General features: G+C 43.8%; 1 protein-coding gene across 1 annotated transcript; it reads left to right on the plus strand.

Annotated features, from left to right (window-relative positions):
- The first annotated feature begins 12080 nt into the window (after positions 1 to 12080).
- MMP7 (matrix metallopeptidase 7) lies at positions 12081 to 16543 on the plus strand. Its single transcript, XM_010123365.2, has 6 exons — positions 12081 to 12229; positions 12803 to 13026; positions 13133 to 13281; positions 14924 to 15049; positions 15572 to 15733; positions 16418 to 16543. The coding sequence occupies exons 1-6, from the start codon at positions 12122 to 12124 to the stop codon at positions 16438 to 16440; spliced, it is 792 nt and encodes a 263-aa protein (XP_010121667.2). The 5' UTR covers positions 12081 to 12121; the 3' UTR covers positions 16441 to 16543.
- Positions 16544 to 19384: the final 2841 nt, after the last annotated feature.

Consider the following 19384-nt stretch of genomic DNA (forward strand, 5'->3'; position numbering starts at 1 on the left):
TCACCCTCTGGCCTCCCGCCGGGCAGCCGACTGGGCCCAACTCGGCCCGGCCTGGCTGCAAGAAGTGGAGAGGAGATGAGAAGTGAATAAGATGTAAAAAGGATCCTGAGAGGCGTCTGCCAGCCTGTTGTGAGGAATGGCTGCAGACACCAAGGTCAGTGAAGAAGGAGGGGGAGGAGTAATGCGGCTCCTGGCCAAGATTCCTCTACAACTCATGGTGAAGACCATGGTGGAGCGGGTTGTCCCCCTGCAGCCCATGTTGGTTCACAGAGGGGCAGAGATTCACCTGCAGCCTGTGGAGGACCCCACGCCGGAGCAGGTGGAGGCCTGAAGGAGGCTGTGGCCCGTGGAGGGCCCCCTGGGACAGCTGTTCTAGAGGGACTGCACCCCGTGGAAGAGATGACCCACGCCAGAGCAGTTTCACAAAGGACCGTGGCCCGTGGGAGGGACCCCACGCTGGAGCAGAGGAGGAATGCGAGGAGTTCTTCCCCCAGCAATGATACAGCGGCGTCAAACAACGCGTGATGAACTGACCGCGACCCCCATTCCCTTTTCCCCCGCCCCATGCCGCTTGGGAGGGGAAGGTAGTAGAGATAATGTTAAGCCCGGGAAGAGGGAGGGGTGGGGGGAGGTTATCTTGTTCCCTGTCTCATTCTCCTGCTAATTTTAGAAATAAATGAATAGTTTTCCCCAAGTCGAGTCTGTTTTGCCCGTGACGGTAACTTTAAGGATTTCTTCCTGTCCTTATCTCAAACCTTGAGCCGTTTTTCTTATATCATCTCCTCCTATTCTCTCGGAGGGTGGGGGGAGCGAGAGAGAGACTGCGTAGTCTGGTCCCGATCGGGGCTGAACTACGACATCCCACTTCTACAAATCCAGAGACGACTTCTGAATATCCAGCTCAGTCATGCATTTGAGAGCAGCTTAAGCTGTCTGAGAGATTCATGCAATAGCTAGTTTCTAACCTTAGTCTGAAACTTCTCCCATCCATAATGGTGAAATGAAAGCTGAATTTTATTTTCTTTGGTACTGTTCAAAAGATATTAGTGGCAGCAGTGTAGCTTTGGCTAATACAGATAAAGTAAGCAAACCTCTCCTCACCCCACAAAGAATATATACCACAGTCTCATCACATGATGTTGGCTAGAAAATTGCTGAAAAAGATACACTCAGATTCAAGTGGGTTTGCTTCTCAGTTTACTGGGGAAGTAGGAATAGCTTCCGGATCTCTGCAAGGATCCATACATCACATGACAGTTAAACTAAGTGAGATCTAAACATGGTTCACTTGCTAAGTCAGTCAAGTTGCATAAGGTTGCATCCCTAAAATGGAAACTGGCATGTTTCAAGGAGATTCATTATTACAGTTTTTTTCTTTCCACAATTAACCATGAAACAGGCACATTCAAATCTTTTTTCTCAACAATTTCTGCTCCTGTGTATCTCCAACCATTAAAGTCTCACTATTCATGTAGCATAATATTTGCTTAGCTGCTTCGTTTATACATTTACTGCTTGTTAACATATGAAAAAAATGCATTGTCATCCTGAGGTATACCCATGTCACACTTTGTTCCACTCATAGCATTGGTCTCTATCCATTTCACTTACCCAAATGTATAGAGTCCCTAATGATAGAATACCTTTCTACGTTCTTCCATTACACTTTGCAAGCTAATGTTGTGCTACTATAAATATTACACAGACTCAACAGCCTGCTAGCATGTATGCACTCTGTATAAAAAATAAGTAAATAATCATGTCTTCTGACTTCACATCTGTTTCTCTTCAGTTTAAGTTCATATTACAAGACAAAGTTGCAAAGAAATAAGGCCCATATGAATTAAAAAAAATTATATGCAGAAATAAAAGAATCATGGGAAATGTCTTACTGCAACAGCATCAAATTCTGTGGAGGTATAAAAGATGCTATAAACTATGTAACAGGCAAGCTGCACATTGGGTCCAACACAGAAAACTATCAACCAGCATAAGAACAGTTGATCGAACCTTGATCTAAATTTTGATCTTAAAGACCTCTAGTGCAAGTATGTGAACTTTGCTTTCATGCCACAATGCCTACAAATTTGGCTTGGTTGGTGGGCAGCTACGGAACTATTTTATGATCTGCTGTAGTTTTCAATCAGGCAGGTATAGGCTGGGATTTTTTTTTAATCTGGGGACAGGTATGGCAAATCAGGGTAGAGCTTCCCAGAAGCTAACTCCTGCTTGCATACTCTTGCAATTAATGTAACCATCCTCAGTGGTTTAGGTCAGAAATCCTGAGTGAAAGTAGAATATGAAGCTTTTATTTCTTCACAAGGACCCATGATAATAAGGCAAGGAATGAAGACTACTGCAAATACTGGTGTCACCAAGAGAATGATGCATTTGCTTGTGTAAGATCTGGCAATATTGTCTGTATTAAGTGCAGGGAAAGCCATCCTTGTTTGACAAGAACATTCACATTGTTGAAGTGACTACTTTTTTTCTCAGGATTTGGGAATTTGTCATAATCCACAGTGCAACAGCTGTAACAGCCAGTGTAGGCTAACATCCTGTTGTGACCTAGACAGCGAGCACATGCCTGGTGCAACACTTCTGGTTTCATTGTACACAAGCGATGCATTTAAACTAATCATAAACTACAGAAAACCAGCTGTATTGGAATAATACAAAACATATTAGGCTTGCTTTTTTTCTTCTCCTTGTCATGATATGGTCACTGATCTGTTACTAGTGCAGTGGAGTCAAACTCCATGTGCCCTTTGCAGAGCAATAAATGACAACTGCCTCCAGAGCAAGCCGGAGTAACAGCAGGCTAGGGCAGGGCATGCTCAGATAAAACGCTGTGACAAATTAATTCTAATTGTAAAGGGCTGTTTATTTCTAGGAAAAAAAAAAAAAAAAACCAAACCCTAGGCTAGTTTCCTCTTCAGTTTCTGTAAAAATTTAAACTTGCATTATGTAAAAATACAAACTTTACCTACAGTAAAGCTTTGGGACACAGAGCCAAGAATGGGGAGAGTCTTCCTTTAATGTGCAATCTTCTTTTGTTACACTTTAATGTAAAGATTAAAAGATTAAAATACAAAAGAGCCTATTGTTCCTGACCTGCAATCAGCCATAATCACCTGACGGTGACAACTGCCTCTGGAGAAAACATAATGACGTCAAGTTGATTTTGAAGGGCCAGGGTGCTGGTTGTGCCTCCAGAAGTGCTTCACTCCAGACCAGACGTGTGCTTCTGAAACCAGTCTCCCAACCATCTGTACTCATTGCTCTTGGGTTCACACCAGGATCGGCTGGGTGTGAGCAAGATGTGTCCCTTTCCGATGGAATTGAGCCAAAAAGCACCACCACTCCACTGACGGACACTCAGCCTGCTGGACCAGATCTGAGTTGATCTACAATCTTTAAGGTTGGAAAAGACCTCCAAGATCATCAAGTCCAGTTGCCTGGAGCAGCCACCTCCCACATGGGTGCCCAGGCCTCAGCACCCACAGTTTCACCCTGCACATCCACTTTGTTCCTTAATATAGACATAGACTTTGGTGTCTGGAAAACAGTCTAAGTAGACTTTTGATAGTGATGAAATTCTGATGTGAAATTCCCCCTTCCACTTTTTTTTTTCCCCTGAAAGCTCTCTAACTGTAGCGAGTTGACCTTGGCTGGCTGCTAGGTGCCCAGCCAGTTGCTCTCTTACTCCCCCTCTTCAGCAAAGTGAGGGAGAAAACAACATGAAAAAGCTTCTGGGTCGAGATACAGACAGGGAGATTGCTTGCCATCACAGGCAAAACAGGCTCGTCTCGGGGAAAATCAGTTTAATTTATTGCCAGTTAATAACAGAGTAGGGTAGTGAGAAATAAGAACAAAGCTAAAAACACCTTCCCCTCACTCCCTCTTCCTAGGCTGAATTTCATGCCTTCATTCCCAATGCTTCTATCCCCTCCCTGACAAACCCCCAGCTGGCACTGGGGTGCGTGGGGGATGGAGTCAGTCCATAACACTTCATGTCTGCCACTCCTTCCTCCTCATGCTCTTCCCTTGCTCCAGTGTGGGGTCCCTCCCACGGGATAGAGCTCTTCACAAGCTGCTCCAGTGTGGGTCCCTTCCACGGGGTGCAGTCCCTCAGGAACAGATTGCTCCAGTGTGGGTCCCCCATGGGGTCACAGGTCCTGCCAGCAAACCTGCTCCAGCATGGGCTCTCCACGAGGTCACAACTTCCTTTGCAGGGTCCTCCACGGGCTGCAGGTGGATCTCTGCTCCTCCGTGGGCCTCCATGGGCTGCAGGGGCACAGCCTGCTCCACCATGGGCTGCACCACGGGCTGCAGGGAAATCTCTGCCAGGAGCAGCATTACTCCTCCTCCTCCTTCTTCACTGACCTTGGCATCTGCAGCCGTTCCTTTCACGTGTTCTCACTCCTCTCTCACAGCTGCTGTGCAACATTCTTTACCCTTTCTTAAATACGTTATCACAGAGGTGCCACCAGCACCACTGATGGGGTCAGCTTTGGGCAGCAGCTGGTCTATTGGAGCCAGCTGGAATCAGCTGTGTCTGACGTGGGGTCAGCTCCTGCTGTGGTCTCACAGAGGCCACCCGTGCAGCCCCCCTCCTACCAAAACCTTGCCACATAAACCCAATACACTAAAATCTGCCTACTTCCTGTTTCAGGTGTCTGTCTTACTTCCTGGTTCTGGCCTGTAGCCTCCTTGGGAGGGTAAGAACAAAAGAAAATTCATTTCGTGGAACAAAGGAAAACGAAAAAAAGGAGAGGGGAACAAGAACAGGGCTTCACATGAGTAATGCTTTGTCTGAGGTTGAGTTGCAGCCTTACAAAAGGCAGCAGGTTGTATTTACAAGAAATGAAATGACATTTAGACATCAATTATTAAAAGCTCTTTTTAACTGTGTGCATTAATGTATTTATTAAGCTTTTTACAAATTAGGCATTGTCAAACTCCTGCTACAATCAGTTGCAACCCCATCAAGTCCATAGCTATCATATAAATTTTGTACACTGTCGTAACACACTCATTTGTCAAATGTTGTTTGATTGGAAACAACTCTAATAGTTTGGTAAATTTTATAAAATTTAGAGAAGAGACTCTCCAAGATGAAAAAACAAATAGAAAAGCAGACAGGATGGAAAAGTAAAACATTAGATCATAAAAAATAAATGGCAAATAAAAATCAAATAAAGGTGAGAGGATGTTCCCATGCTCTACACATCTCCTTGAAGTAACGATGCAAGGATTTTTATACTGTTTTCATAAGGCAAACATTTTTAATGGCCAATTCACTGCCTTCATATATTCATCATAACAGAGTAAAGAGAACAGTTAAGAGGTCTTGGGGCTACATCTGTATTTCTTCTTGCTATTATTTTGTGGAAAAACCTGAGATAAATGCATCACAGATGGAGTCGGGAGTACTATTAAAAGACGTGGTAATGATAAGAGGGTTCTTTATAACCAAGGATGACAGTCTGTGGGGTGGGACATAGCACACTTCAGGGGTCTGTAACGTAAGTAGCAACATCTGAACTGCTCAGCTCAGTGCTACCTATGGCAGACAGCGATCAATAGCAGTTACAAGCCACAACTAACCCAGGTGATTTTAGGAATCCATTCACATACAATGAAGACCAGTGTTATCCTTCCGTTTCAAAGAAATGAGTAAAAAAAAAAAAGTTAGTCAGTCACATGGGATTTGGTTAAGCAACCAGTCAGGCTGGTGAGCAGTGATGTGAATAACTGTTCTAAAGTTAGCGAGGCTTCTTTGTGACTCACTCTTTACCACCAAGTGAAGCGGCCCTTATTTGGTTGTGCATCTTTTTAATGGTTGCATTGCTTTTTAATGCTGCCCAAGTCAAAATCCACCATGCTGGAAAACCTCAGCGTAACTTCCGTTGTGAGAAACAGAGGCTGAAGCTCTGCTCAAGGAAGGAAATTTCTGGTGAAAGAACATCTCAGTGGCATAATCAAGTTTACCAACAAGGTGAGGTTATTGTCTTTATACTCAGTTACTGGTAATCAGACAGAGGAATAGAAAATGAGAAGGCTGAGGTATTCAATGACATTTTTGCCTCAGTCTTCACCAGCAAGGGCTCTAGCCACATCACCCGAGTCACAGAAGGCAAAAGCAGGGACTGGGAGAATGAATAACTGCCCACTGTAGCAGAAGAGCAGGTTTGAGACCATCTGAGGGACCTGAGGGTGCACAAGTCCATGGGAGCCGATGAGATGCATCCGTGGGTCCTAAGGGAAGTGGCAGATGAAGTTGCCAAGCCACTGGCCATCGTATTTCAGAAGTTATGGCAGGCTGGTGAGGTTCCTGCTGACTGGAAAAGGGGAAACATAACCCTCATTTTTATAAAAAGGGAAAAAAGGAAGACCAGGGGACCTATAGGCCAGTCAGTCTCACCTCTGTGCCTGGAAAGGCCGCAGAGCAGATATTCCTGGAAACCATGCTGAGGCAGATGGAAAATAAGGAGGTGGTGGTGACAGCCAACATGACTTCACTAAGGGCAAATCATGCCTGACCAGTTTGCTGGCCTTCTACAACATGGTTACAGTATTGATGGATAAGGGATGAGCAACTGATGTCATCTACCTGGACTTGAGCAAAGCATTTGACACTGTCCTGCACGACATCTTTCTCTCTAAATTGGAGAGACATAGATTTGATGGATGGACCACTCAGTGGATAGGGAACTGGCTGGATGGGCACACTCTCCACATGGAGACCAGTGAAAAGTGACATTCCTCAGGGGTCGGTGTTGGGCACAGCCCTGTTTAACAATTTTTTTGGCAACAGGGACAGTGGGATAGAGTGCACCCTCAGCAAGTTCGCTGAAGACACCAAGCTGTGTGGTGCGGTCAACATGCTAGAGGGAAAGGATGCCATCCAGAGGGACCTTGACAGGCTGGAGAGGTGAGCCCATACAAACCTCATGAAGTTCAACTAGGCCAAGAGCAAGGTCCTGCACGTGGATCAGGGCAATCCCAAGCACAAATACAGGCTGGGTGGAGAATGGATTGAGAGCAGCCCTGAGGAGAAGGACGTGTGGGAGTGATGGTGGACAAGAAGCTCAACATGGACCAGCAGTGAGCCCTTGGGAGTGATGGTGGACGAGAAGCTCGACATGGGCCAGCAATGAGCACTTGCAGCCCAGAAAACCAACTGCATCCTGGGCTGCATCAAAAGAAGTGTGGCCAGCAGGTTGAAGGATGTGATTCTGCCCCTCTACTCTGCTGTGATGAGACCCCACCTTCAGTACTGCGTCCAGCTCTGGAGCCCCCAACATAAGAAGGATGTGGACCAGTTGGAGGTGTGTCCACAGAAGGGCCATAAAAACGATCAGAGGGCAGGAGCACCTCTGCTATGAGGACAGGCTGAGAGAGTTTGGGCTGTTCAGCCTGGAGAAGAGAAGGCCCCAGGGAGACCTTATAGCAGCCTTCCAGTACCTCAAGGGGGCTTATAGGAAAGACAAGGAGAAACTCTTCAGCAGGGCCTGTTGTGACAACACAAGGGGTACTGGTTTTAAAACAGAGAGGTAGATTCAGACTTGATATAAGGAAAAAAAATTTTACAATGAGGGTGGTAGAACACTGGCACAGGTTGCCCAGAGCGGTGGTGGATGCGCCATCCCTGGAAACATTCAAGGCCTGGTTGGATGAGGCTCTAAGCAACCTGATCTGGTTGGAGATATCCCTGCTCCTTGCAGGGGGGTTGGACTAGATGACCTTTAAAGGTCCCTTCCAACCCAAACTATTCTATGATTCTATGATTCTAAGGTAAAGTCTAGCTGTGTCTACTCTGTCTGTCAAACCCTGGCCTCCGGCGTCACTGAAGCCCAAACTCACTGTGCTGTCCCAGCGTGTACAGACATGTGCAAATTGTCAGCAAGAGTCAGGAAAAGCTTTAGAAATTTTCTGCTCCTTATTTTGGGTTACATTTGATGTGGACAGACCAAGTGCAGCGTGCCTCCCCGTGCTACCAGTGTCCTCTGCCTGCCCTTTCAACACTGCTACAGGATCAGTCTGTTTTAGATGGGACTCTGCTGCTTACCACAGAGATTTGCTGCAGCATTACAGGCAGTTTGAGGTTGGCCAACTCCAAGTACTAAGTCAAAGCTTTCCTACATGAAGAGACATAGTTTTGTCAAGATGTACGCAGGGCTTTAGATCGCGTCTTCACTCAGTCCTTTAAATACACTGTTGAGCCAGTTACAAATGGATGGGGACAGCCAGCTACAAAAAGGGAACTGGCAAATGAAAGGTGACTATAAGAGGTTATGCCACTGCTCCTGCCCAGCAAGGTTTGGATCCACATGGCAGTGAAACGCGGCTGACTGACCTCCTGCCCTCTTCCCTTCCCCGTTTTCTGTACGTGTGCTTCTGGAGGAGGGAAAGACTGCATGCACCTAAAGGTTACATCTCATTACTTCAATTTAAATTGAATAAAGCAAATTATTATATTGAAAATTTTCATAGATCCATATATGTCTGTTAGTGGGAGGAAAGAGAGACTCCTGATCATTGACCAAAGGAGCAGACCATTTAAAAAATGGAGGATGTTGGAACACAGGTAGGTAACATTCACAGGAATGTGATTTCCCTTCTGGTTTATTGCTCAAGATTATTATTGTAAAAACTTATCTCTGTATTTACATCTTTTTCCCACACGATGTCCCAATTAAACTGTTGTAAATACAAAGTCGTTAAATGCAAAGCAGCTTTAGACACCATAAGACAGCAAATCCATAAGTTTGATTGCTTAATTATTAGTAACTTAGATGTGTTAGTTCTTGTGTCATTGTTTGTGCAGAATCTGAACATCCAATCCCTTCCTCAGGCCTTTCCTCCCTAAAGCAGTGGGACATGCAGTACATCCTGCTGGGAAATAGCTCAGCACACCTTGACCCAGCTAAACAGGAGGGAAGAACTGGATTGCCTTTCTCCAGAGATGGGCTGACACAGTGCCAAGGGGCCCCGGCAAGACCTCGGTGCCCAGGCAGGGACGGCTGGAGTTTTTTACCCTCACTTAGCCTGCAAAAGGGATACACAGCCTGCAAAAGGGATACACAGCCCCGAATTCCCAGTGCCAAGGGACTCCTTTGAAGAGAGCCCCCTCAGGGGTAAAATCTATGGAAATGGAATGCAGAAGCCATGCAGATGTGCCTCCCTCTACAGTCTAGGCCCCAGTCACGAAAAATGGCCCATAAGAACCACAAGGGGACTTTGAATTTGTGTTGCCCAGAGGCCATTTTGCATCCAAAAGGAGCATGCCACACGAAGCTGAGACGAGAAGGCAGATGGAGGTTCGTTTTGCGGAAAAATACGAGGAACATTCTGAAGCAGACTGTGCCTCACTGGGCTTAGCCTCAAGAAATTGCAATGCAAAAAAAAAAGTTTACTCTGCAGAAATAATTGCCATGTTTGAATTTTATTTTTTGTCAATCAAATTGAATAACCAGATAACAGAACAAAACAAATCAGATGTACTGGAGGTCTCCAGGTCTATCCAGTTTGGTAGGACCATAAATACAACACTGCATAATTGACAAGCGACCCAAATAAAATATTTCCCAGGAAGTTTTTTCCATTCTTTTTGCTTGATCTTCACTGTAGTGCGTAGATCATAGCCAGCAGCTAATCACTCACATAGCCACTCCCTCACTCCCCATCCACAGTGGGACAGGCTGAGAGATTAGGAAGTGCAAAAGAGAGAAAACTCATGGACTGAGATACAGACGGTTTAGTAAGTGAAAGAAAGGGGACAAAGAAAGTGATGCAAAGCAGATTGATGTCCAGACAGTCTCCAGGCAATTACTACCTCGGAAGACAACTCTCACTCCACCTTCTGCTAGCCCAGTTTTTTTTTGCTGAGCGTGACATTATGTCATATGGAATATCCCTTTGGAAAATTTGGGTAAGCTGCCCTGGCTGTGTCCCCTCCTAGCGTCCTGCCCTCCCAGCCTCTTCCATACACTGTGGTGGCAGAGTGTGAAATAGAGAAAGCCTTGATGCTGTGCAAACACTGTTCACCAAAACACAAAACACTAGTGTGTTTATCAACATTGGTTTAGCCACAAATCCAAACATAGCACCATAAGGGCTGCTATGAAGAAAGTTAACTCCATCCCAGCGAGGCACACTACATGTGTTCTTGACATGCACTAACTCCACTGTTGTCTGTGTTCAGGTTGGGCAGAATCCAGATGAGCCTCCTGTCCAGGTCAAATGACCAAGAAACAGTGATCATTCACCACTGAATCATTCAGTTCTACTTCACTTTTTCATCCCACTCATGTCCAAAGGAGGCTCAGGTCTTAGCTTCTATATACGTATTTTTCTCTAGACCACAGAAGCTCTGATGCCCATCAATGAGTTCCACATAACACATGGTTTCATGAAGCATCCTTGTTTACAGCGAGGTTACTCACCTCAGAAAATATCACAGAGTAAACATTTCAGTGGCAATACTGTAAGTCTTCTTAATAGATTTTTACATCATGGAGTGCTTTTATTTTCACTATCTGGCTACAGCAGTTTCTATTATTAAATGTCTCTAATAGTGTTTTTTCTGACCTCCTTGAACATGCTCTACACAGGCCATACTCTCTGGCATAAGAACAGGCTGTCTGTGCTTATGCCAGAATAAAAGAACATTTGACAATTTTCCATGAGTAAATAAAATGGACGACGATGCCTTTCCTTTCTCAGCAAGCTCTCGTGTTTAAACTCTCCTTTTCAGTTTTGCCCATGGCCCGGTTAAAGATATATGTGAGTTGCTCAATAGTATATCCACTGGAATGGAGCTCTGGAGGCTTTGAGATTCCTCTTGTGTATATGAGGAAATGATCAGTACTGCACACTAGAGTCATGGATTTTGAAGTGGTTTAATCACATCCTCATCTCTTACCACTCAGACCCTGGTCCAGATCCTACTGTACTGACACAGTCAGACATAAAGTCAGTTGTTGAGGAAGAAAAAGATGAATCTGCTTCTAACAATAAAACAGCTTTTTTTCATCAATTTTTAAAATTTGTAAATTGATAGATTTCCTGTAAGCCTATCAAAATGTACAGAAATGATCACATGAGGAGTACCTGGGCTGTTTTCAATATCACATGGAAGCCTCATTCCATTAGCAATTGTTTCAGACATTATTGTGTAACATAGTCCTCTCCTGCATAACTCAGTAATGTTTTGGTACAGATTATCTTTCTCTGAAATGGAAGTCTTTCCCCTCGTATCAGTTAGAAGTACATTGGACTTAAGCCAGTAACCCACAAACTCTTCCATACATGTTCAGCTATACCCACACGATCTGTCCTGTTGTGAGAAACAGTAACAGTCTTTTCCCATGTATGCATCTTTCCTCTAGGATTAGAAGTAATATGGTCACAAAACTGCACAGCCTGAAAAAACAAGCCAGCCTGTGGACTGGGAGGAAAGGGACAAAGGTTTCCCATGGACTCGTTTCTAGAGGGCACATTTAAAGCACTCATTTCTAATCTCTGTAAAAACAGCAGAAACCTCTTTAACTTTTCTGAACTGGATTTCTTGCAGCATAAGATACCTCACAAGAGAATATGAATGAGAAAAATTACCTAAAGAGTGTTGTTCATGCTCCCTAGGAAACGCCAGTGGTTTCAGTGAGATAACGCTCCCATCCATCCCGTCTCTGCCTCAGCTAATACAGGCAGACTGACGGACCAAAAGGCTGTTGCGAAATGTCTTTGTGTATAAGGAACTTGAGGGAAGCACACTAAGAAGTGATTATACAGTAACTGTACTCATGAAGTTACAGAAAGTGAACTTCCCTATGCCCCTGTGGTTTCACTAGTGGAATAATATTAGAAGAGAGAGCCAAAGCTGGCTGCTAGCTGTGACATGACATCAACAGGGAAGTCAAAGGAAAGATTTGTTTTACATGCTTTCATTTACTTCTTAGAATAGTGATGACATTACATTAACACCAAAAAGTGAGTCACATGTAACTGCCGCTTGGAGCTATCAGGATCTATATAAGCATTTTAGCTGTGGTCTTGGGAGACAGCTGGTCAAACGCTTTCTGCTGTAGCAAAGCTCCTGGGCAAGCTGGGCACTATGCAATACCTCCTACTTTGTGCTGCAATCCTCCTACCTGAGAGTCTTGCTTTTCCAGCACTACTTAAACCAGAATTGTGGAGCAACACAAACCTTCAGAATGTAAAGGTATGCTACTGGGGACAACATAACTGCACTATGAATAACCTGATTTTTGATTTAGCTTCTGCATTCCTTTCCTATCTGCTTACATTATGTTCTTATCTTACATTGCTACAACAATTTTTGCAGCGGTGACATGAAATAATTTCAACTTGCTTAGAGTTAAAATTATACTTAGATCTTAGACACTTAGAGCTTAGACTCTAAGTATCACTTAGAAAAGAGACCAAGTTCCAACTGGTAAATAAAGGGGAGCATGTAATTTTTAAAATTTCTCAAAACAATTATGTATATTGAATTGGAATATTGGAAGGCTGCAGACTTGAATGCTCGGTAAATTGTATTTACTTAAAAGAATTGCTTTCTTACAGTGTTTCGCTGCCATTGCAACTCTTTTTATATATGCTAATCCATACTACAAAGAGAATAACATTTGATAAACTGAAATGGGAAGAAAAAAATACATCTAAAACTAGGCATGACTGCAGGATAATGAAACAATTGAATCAAATGAAAAATCCAATTACCAAAAGATCAGAGATATGCATATTAATTTTTATTTTCCTTTTCTTCTTCCAGGCATATCTTGATAAATTCTTTCCAATTTTTACAAAAACACAAAGCCTAAGCTTAGAAGAGAGGATTAAAGAAATGCAGAGGTTTTTCCACCTGACTATAACTGGGAAATTAAATACAGAAACTGAAGAAACAATGAAAAAGCCCAGATGTGGAGTCCCTGATATAGCAGATTACAAAACATTTCCTGGAACTCCAAGATGGAAAAAGACACATTTGACTTACAAGTTAGTGATGTTTCAGGTTTTACAGGGGAAGGGACTGCTTTGTATTTAACTATGTGGGTTTCCTTCACACCCTAAGTGACATTAATCTGTTCCCTTTTACTGCCAGGATTGTCAATTATACACCTGATCTACCCCAAAAGAAAGTGGATGATGCAATTAGAAGGGCTTTTATGGTATGGAGTGATGTGACTCCGCTTCGGTTCCACAGAGTATTCAGGGGACACGCAGACATTGTGATTGGATTTGGACGTCGTGGTGAGAATACTTGTCATTTTTAGAATGCAATGGTGCATATTTGACTCAAAGCATGTCTTTTTATAGGCATAGCTTTAAGAAAGAGTGAAGAGTTTTGAATCTGAAGTCTGCATAGATTTTATCTTCTCTTTATCATGCCACCAAATTTATGTATTACGATTCAGTTTTACTCCTACGAAACCTTTAGAAAATGCTTTTAGAGTAAGAGCTGTGTAATGGAGGGAGAATTCAGCTCCAGAATGAGACACCTAAATTGAGATGTTCAAGTCTCTGTCTGCCTTGACAAACAGTGTAAACTAATGAAAACAGATCTGTAGAGTAAAACAGCTGGTTCTGAAGATCCAGCCTCCACAGGCTGGATTCAGGCAGGTCCAGGCAGCTTTATTTTCATCTAGATCTAGTCTGGCTCCCTGGACTGAACAGTCTTTGGCAGCTGGGATGCAGTAGATTTGGCCACAGAGAGAACCTTCTGGTTGATTTTCTTCTAGAAGGAATCCCATTGGTGAGCACCAAGATTGCACCAAGGTGCAAGCCAAAGCATGGTAAATGCAGATGACCAGTAGACTCACTTCAGAAACTCACTTGTGATCCAGACTAATCTATGAACATAGGCATACCTTTTCCTTGTGCCTGGACCCTAAACTGACGCAACTTAGCCAAACTAAATGCCCGCTTTAAGGTTAGCAGACTTGTTCTCTAGATCCATTGACAGTATTTACTAGATCTCCCTTGACTGTAAGTGATGATCAGACACCTGGCTTACATGTAGATGCCTGCATATAAACACCAAAATGTCCCAAGCTCATGCTTCACTGTTGGGGAGCATACTATGTTGCCATGAAGAGTCAATTAATGTGCCAGTCAAAGTAAGAAAGGACACTGAAAGGTGGAATGGGTTTTAATCCCTCGTCACACACTAGGACTAGGTCTCTTCTGCCTGCGTTAGCCCTGCACCAAGGACCATCCACATGGTCTGGGGGAAAGGACACAGAATAGTATTTGAGTCCTCAAATACTCCTCAGTCAAGTCAGAAGCTCACTAAGGGGCAGGGGGAATTTTTCAGAGCTGGTAGAAATATACCATCCTGTCAGCCCTTGCACTTGAGGTAAGAAACAGCAATGGTCCATGTGCACTGTGATAGAAGTAGGTGATAGATCGCACCCCAAGGCTGGGCACAAATGAACTCAGCTCTTCAGGAATACGGTTATCTATCCCAAATCATTGTCTTCCACTGCTATCAATTCAAGTGAGAATGTCTACAACTAATGCTGCCCAGCACTTTCCAACACTGAAAACATTCAGTTGCTTATAATGTTGTCAAGTGTTCAGTATTTATTCTGAAATAATCCCTGATGGCTGCCTCAGAAACACATTTCTGACAAAGTCTCAGAAAAAATGTTTAGCTCTTTCTGAAAAAGCAGCAGCCTGAATTATCAAATACAAGTTTTGACCTTAAGTGATGAATTTGGAGAGTGTTTCCTAAACCTTGCGCCTCCTTTTTACAACCTTGCTGCTATCGTAGGATTTTTTTAAGGATTACTAATGAACAAAACCAGCACAAACAATCAACATGCTTCAATTTGCTGAATTTAAAGATTACAGCTGATGCCATCTGATTACCTTTATTTCCTTTCGAACGCAGAACATGGTGATGGAAATCCTTTTGACGGAAGAGGTAACACACTAGCTCATGCATTTGCACCTGGAGAGGGGCTTGGTGGAGATGCTCATTTTGACGATGATGAAAGGTGGTCAGAGTCCAACCAAGGTAAAACTCACATGTGTCTGTGAAGGGGAAAGGCAAATATTGTACATGTTAGAGGAACACAGCTGTAGGAAATGCTTTCCATAACGCTTCATGCTTCAGTACCATTTCAGTACCAGCATTTCTGTTATTTTCAACTACCTTTCTCAGTACTTGTGCTTCATTATCATTAGCAGCTACATAATGCCTGTTCTGTCCATATTTTAAAGCACTTTTCACAGGACTGTGAGCCTCTGTTTTCTGCATAAATTATGAAAAGATAAAAGGACTTGCTTGTAGGAATAAGGCTGAACTAAAATCAGAGTTGGAAAGAGACTCAGGGTCTGTGGATTTATATGCAAGGGATCAGTAATGTTTTTATTAAAATATTATAGTTAAATAAGAAAGTTCAATGATAACCAATCAAAACTCTGAGGTTTCATTCCAAGGGAATGCAAGAACTAAATTCTCCTTCTACTTCAGTTATTATAAGCTAAAAAGAAATGCCATACCTTTAACATACTTTTCTATGCTTCTGTGCTGCAGAAGTGAATTTGTTCCTTGTTGCTGCTCATGAATTTGGACATTCTTTGGGACTTGCTCATTCAAATGACCCTGCAGCTTTGATGTACCCTATCTACTCATACGTGAACCCAGCAACCTTCAGACTTTCAGAGGATGACAGGCGAGGAATTCAGAAGTTATACGGTAAATTCACAGGATTTGATTTTCAAGATAAAACCTACTGGGGTACAGGTTTCACTGCTTTCCGTGATGGCAAGCGCCTCATCATGCCACCAAAAAGAAAGAAGGGGAACGAACTTGGGAAAAGCACATTCCCGTACACTTCATCCACTCTGTTCCTTCTGTAGCGTGTCCCCACTGCAACAAAGAGGTGACGGAGCAGCAGTGCAGCGGTCTGCCGCACTGCCTTGCTGCACGCCTGCATATTGCCAAACAAACCCTGGGGACCTTGCTCTGCAAATGAGCTGTTTCAGCGAGTGGGGCTGCTGGCAGGGAACTGAGAGATACTGTGCCACTTAACCAAGCCAAGTTCAGTGGGACAGTTCAGTGAAGGCAGAAACTACTCAGCAGTGGAAGTGGAGCATAAGGCCAGGCTGGATGAGGCTCTGAGCAACCTGATCTAGTCGGGGATGTCCCTGCTTCTTGCAGGGGGGTTGGACTAGATGACCTTTGAAGGTCCCTTCCAACTCTAACCATTCGATGATTCTATAACCAGAATTGGCCCCACGGGGTAAACTTTGCCAGGTTTGCTTTTCTTTAGGCACCACCTTCCTCAGGGCACACTAGAGGAACACTAGAAATAAAATATAGTTGTCTGCGTTGTCCATTTTCAGCACAGTCTGTATGTTTTGTGCTTCTTTCCCACAGGGAGAAAGTCATCCAACTCTTGAAGAAACTGTTAAAGATGACCAAAGAATTCACATCTGTTTGTTTTGGTGCTCCAAAATGATTTTAATCCTATAGCTAATTAAAGTGGTAAACTCCTGGACTGCACTTTCTCTCCTTGAACTTTTATATTGATTTATTTGCACCTTATACCATTTCACTTAAAAATTAAAAAAAAAAAACCCCAAACTTGCATACTCTTCTGTCCAACGTTTGTTTTTTTTTCTTCTGATATTTTACTAGGGAATTAAATAACTCCTGCATGTGTGATAGACAGACAGACAAATATCTTTCCAAGTAGAGGCATAGGTACCTAAAGAGTCTATGTGCATTTACTGGTAGAGTTACAAACCCTGTTCCTGGCTTGCTTTCAGTGTTCCTGGCTTGCTTTCAGTTCCCATGCATGCCCTGGCCCGTCAGAGTACCTACTGCTGCTTCCTCAGAATCACAGTGCGCTTCCCATACAGCTCACACATACAGGAGGAGAGCTCCACAGTGCTTCCTCCAGCACAGGCTGGGATGCTGTCCCAAAAGGAACAACTTTTCAACTTTGTGTCCTCCCTGGATTGCCGGAGAAGCAGGTTTAAGAAGTAGAGGACTAGGATTCTCATTGTCCACTGTGATATTAAAATACGTCTCAGATAATATGAAATTTAAAAAAACAACAACAACAAAAAAAAAACACACAAAAAAAAAAAACCAACCAAAACACCACAACCAAACAGGAATTCTCCTTCTTTCCTTTGGAAGACTAATGCCACATTGCCAGAAAACAAAAACAAGCACAGATAGGCATAACCCTGGAAAAACTAGGATGACCTTCTGATTGCTGGAGCTGGTCAGTTGTCCCGGGGGCCTGAGCTGCTCTCTGCTGCAGAGTGGGACATCTGTCTTCCTGCCGTAACTGAAGAGCTGAAATGACAAGGGAAAATGCATCCTTGTCACTCAGTCCCAGGAGAAAATTGCTGTGCCTTCTTGGCTCCCTGAGCAAAGCATCACCTGAGAATTTTCAAAGCCTCCACTGGACTCAGTCCTTGGAGAGGCTGGGAAGGATGTGACCAGAATAGCTTATTTTGCACATAGGCACAGGTCTACAAACACTGGAGGTTTTTTGTGTATTTAACAGGATAAACTCTTATGGGACCAATGGTTTCTCCATCAGGAGTTTTTTATGCTCCCTGATGGTGAGAGAAGGCTTCTTCTACCTCAGCAGATTTGCCAAATGTGCACAAAGTTCTAGTCTCTCAGAAGCTTGACAGCATTTCCCAGCCTTTATCCAGTTCAAGAGCTGCTGCCTGGTGATGCAAGAGCTCTGAGTCCACACACAACTGTGAAAAAGTTTTACCCAGCCCCAAGTTTGATGCAGGACCCCTGAGAGAAGGAAGTCTGCTGATAAGCAACATAGGACACAAGAAGTGGTGGCAACTTTTGCAATTCAAGGGCAGGGTGGAAAGAAGGAGAGGCAATTTTAATTGACCTATACTCAGAAGACTCATATCCTGCTCTTTCAGCCACCAGACGTATACTTTTCCTAGGATAGCATCTGAACACTAAGACACTTTCCAAGGTAGGCCTAATTCCCAGTCAAGTTTCTAGGTACCAGCTGATCTCTAGAGTTTGCTCCTCCTGGCTCTCTGGAGCTGGAAGGGATGTAAAACAAGGTCAATTCCTCTCTGTCACATTGGGATACTTCCTTTTCATGCTTTCCTTCTGACCTCTTATAATCACTCCCTTTGTAGCTGACACTTTACCTTCAAGGTACTGCTGTAGAAAAAGGATCTTCACCATCCATGGGATTGCCACTGCTCTGCGATTGCCTTGGAAGTGCCTCCCGCAATGGCAAGACAGCAATCCTACAGCCACCTCCTCCATAAGGAGAGGGAGCAACCAGCTGAAGAGGAGGGGAGAGTCAGAGCTCCTGACCTGTCAGACGGACAGCAGTTTATTCCATAAGGAATTCTTGTTAGTCCAGTCCATCTAACTTAATATCTGCTGCAAGAAGCAGCACCAGATAGTATGATGGCTGAAATAAGTCACTGACTGAGGCATCCAGAGTGCCAGGGATATGTAAGGATAGGGTATGAAGAATGGTTCCTTCAAGTGCTTCCCCCTCAGAAAGGTTTCTCAGCTCTGGTAAGACAGAAGTTTGAAAACATTCCCATCAGTCACTAGCCATTTCTTTCACATGAAGCTCAAAGATGAGGTAGCTCATGTGAAGTGGATATTATTCTGAGGGCACAGGTGTCTTGAGGTACAAGAAAAGCAGGAAGTCCCAGAACAGAGGGTGAGATCTCAGATTGCATAAAGAACTACGAAGAATGGGACTAGTGAGCTCCATGGCCTGTGTGGATGCTCGATCAACTCGGGTCAACCTGAGGGGTCCTGGAAAGATGCAATGTTGACAGAAAGTACTCTGTTCTCTTGGCCAAAGTCCCCAGAGGGAACATAACACAACACAAAACAGAGACATACTATGCTTTTTATTGAGCTCAGGTCACTCACTAGAGCTTCTTAAAGAGAAAACAAACATAGAAGACAGACATCATTAGAGGAAAGACTGTGCAGGAAGGACCATTCCTAAGGATACATGGGACAATCTATGCACCATGCTGGAGGAGGCACTGTACTGACAGATGAGGAAGGTGTGAGAGCAAATACTTCTCTGAAACTAGCAGATCTGTTTTCTAGTTTACAACTAATTTCTGTATGAACGGAGATGAATGGGATTAGAACTGCAGAGATGTATTCCTTAGGAAGACTGTCCTGACAATGGGACACATCTGGGAGGCAGCTTCTAGTGAGCACAGGAGCTGACCGGCCTGCAGCAAGGCCAACAGAAGGTGGGAAGGAGGCCACCTCCTGCCTTGAAGGAGGCATCACCAAAAGGCAGCAGCACTCAGCTAGCATCTCCACAGACCATGAAATAAAGTAGGAGTTAGGATTTTTCTC

The sequence above is a fragment of the Chlamydotis macqueenii genome, chromosome 1, assembly GCF_036417535.1.
Source record: "Chlamydotis macqueenii isolate bChlMac1 chromosome 1, bChlMac1.mat, whole genome shotgun sequence".
In the NCBI taxonomy this organism is placed as follows: domain Eukaryota; kingdom Metazoa; phylum Chordata; class Aves; order Otidiformes; family Otididae; genus Chlamydotis; species Chlamydotis macqueenii.

What these genes read in the sequence shown, in the direction of transcription:
- MMP7 (XM_010123365.2), top strand. Translation starts at nt 12,122, where the DNA reads ATGCAATACCTCCTACTTTGTGCTGCAATCCTCCTACCTGAGAGTCTT. An exon ending in GTGGTCAGAGTCCAACCAAG is followed by an intron (nt 15,050 to 15,571) that starts GTAAAACTCACA and finishes TCTGTGCTGCAG; the next exon opens with AAGTGAATTTGTTCCTTGTT. An exon ending in AGGAATTCAGAAGTTATACG is followed by an intron (nt 15,734 to 16,417) that starts GTAAATTCACAG and finishes TCTTTCCCACAG; the next exon opens with GGAGAAAGTCATCCAACTCT.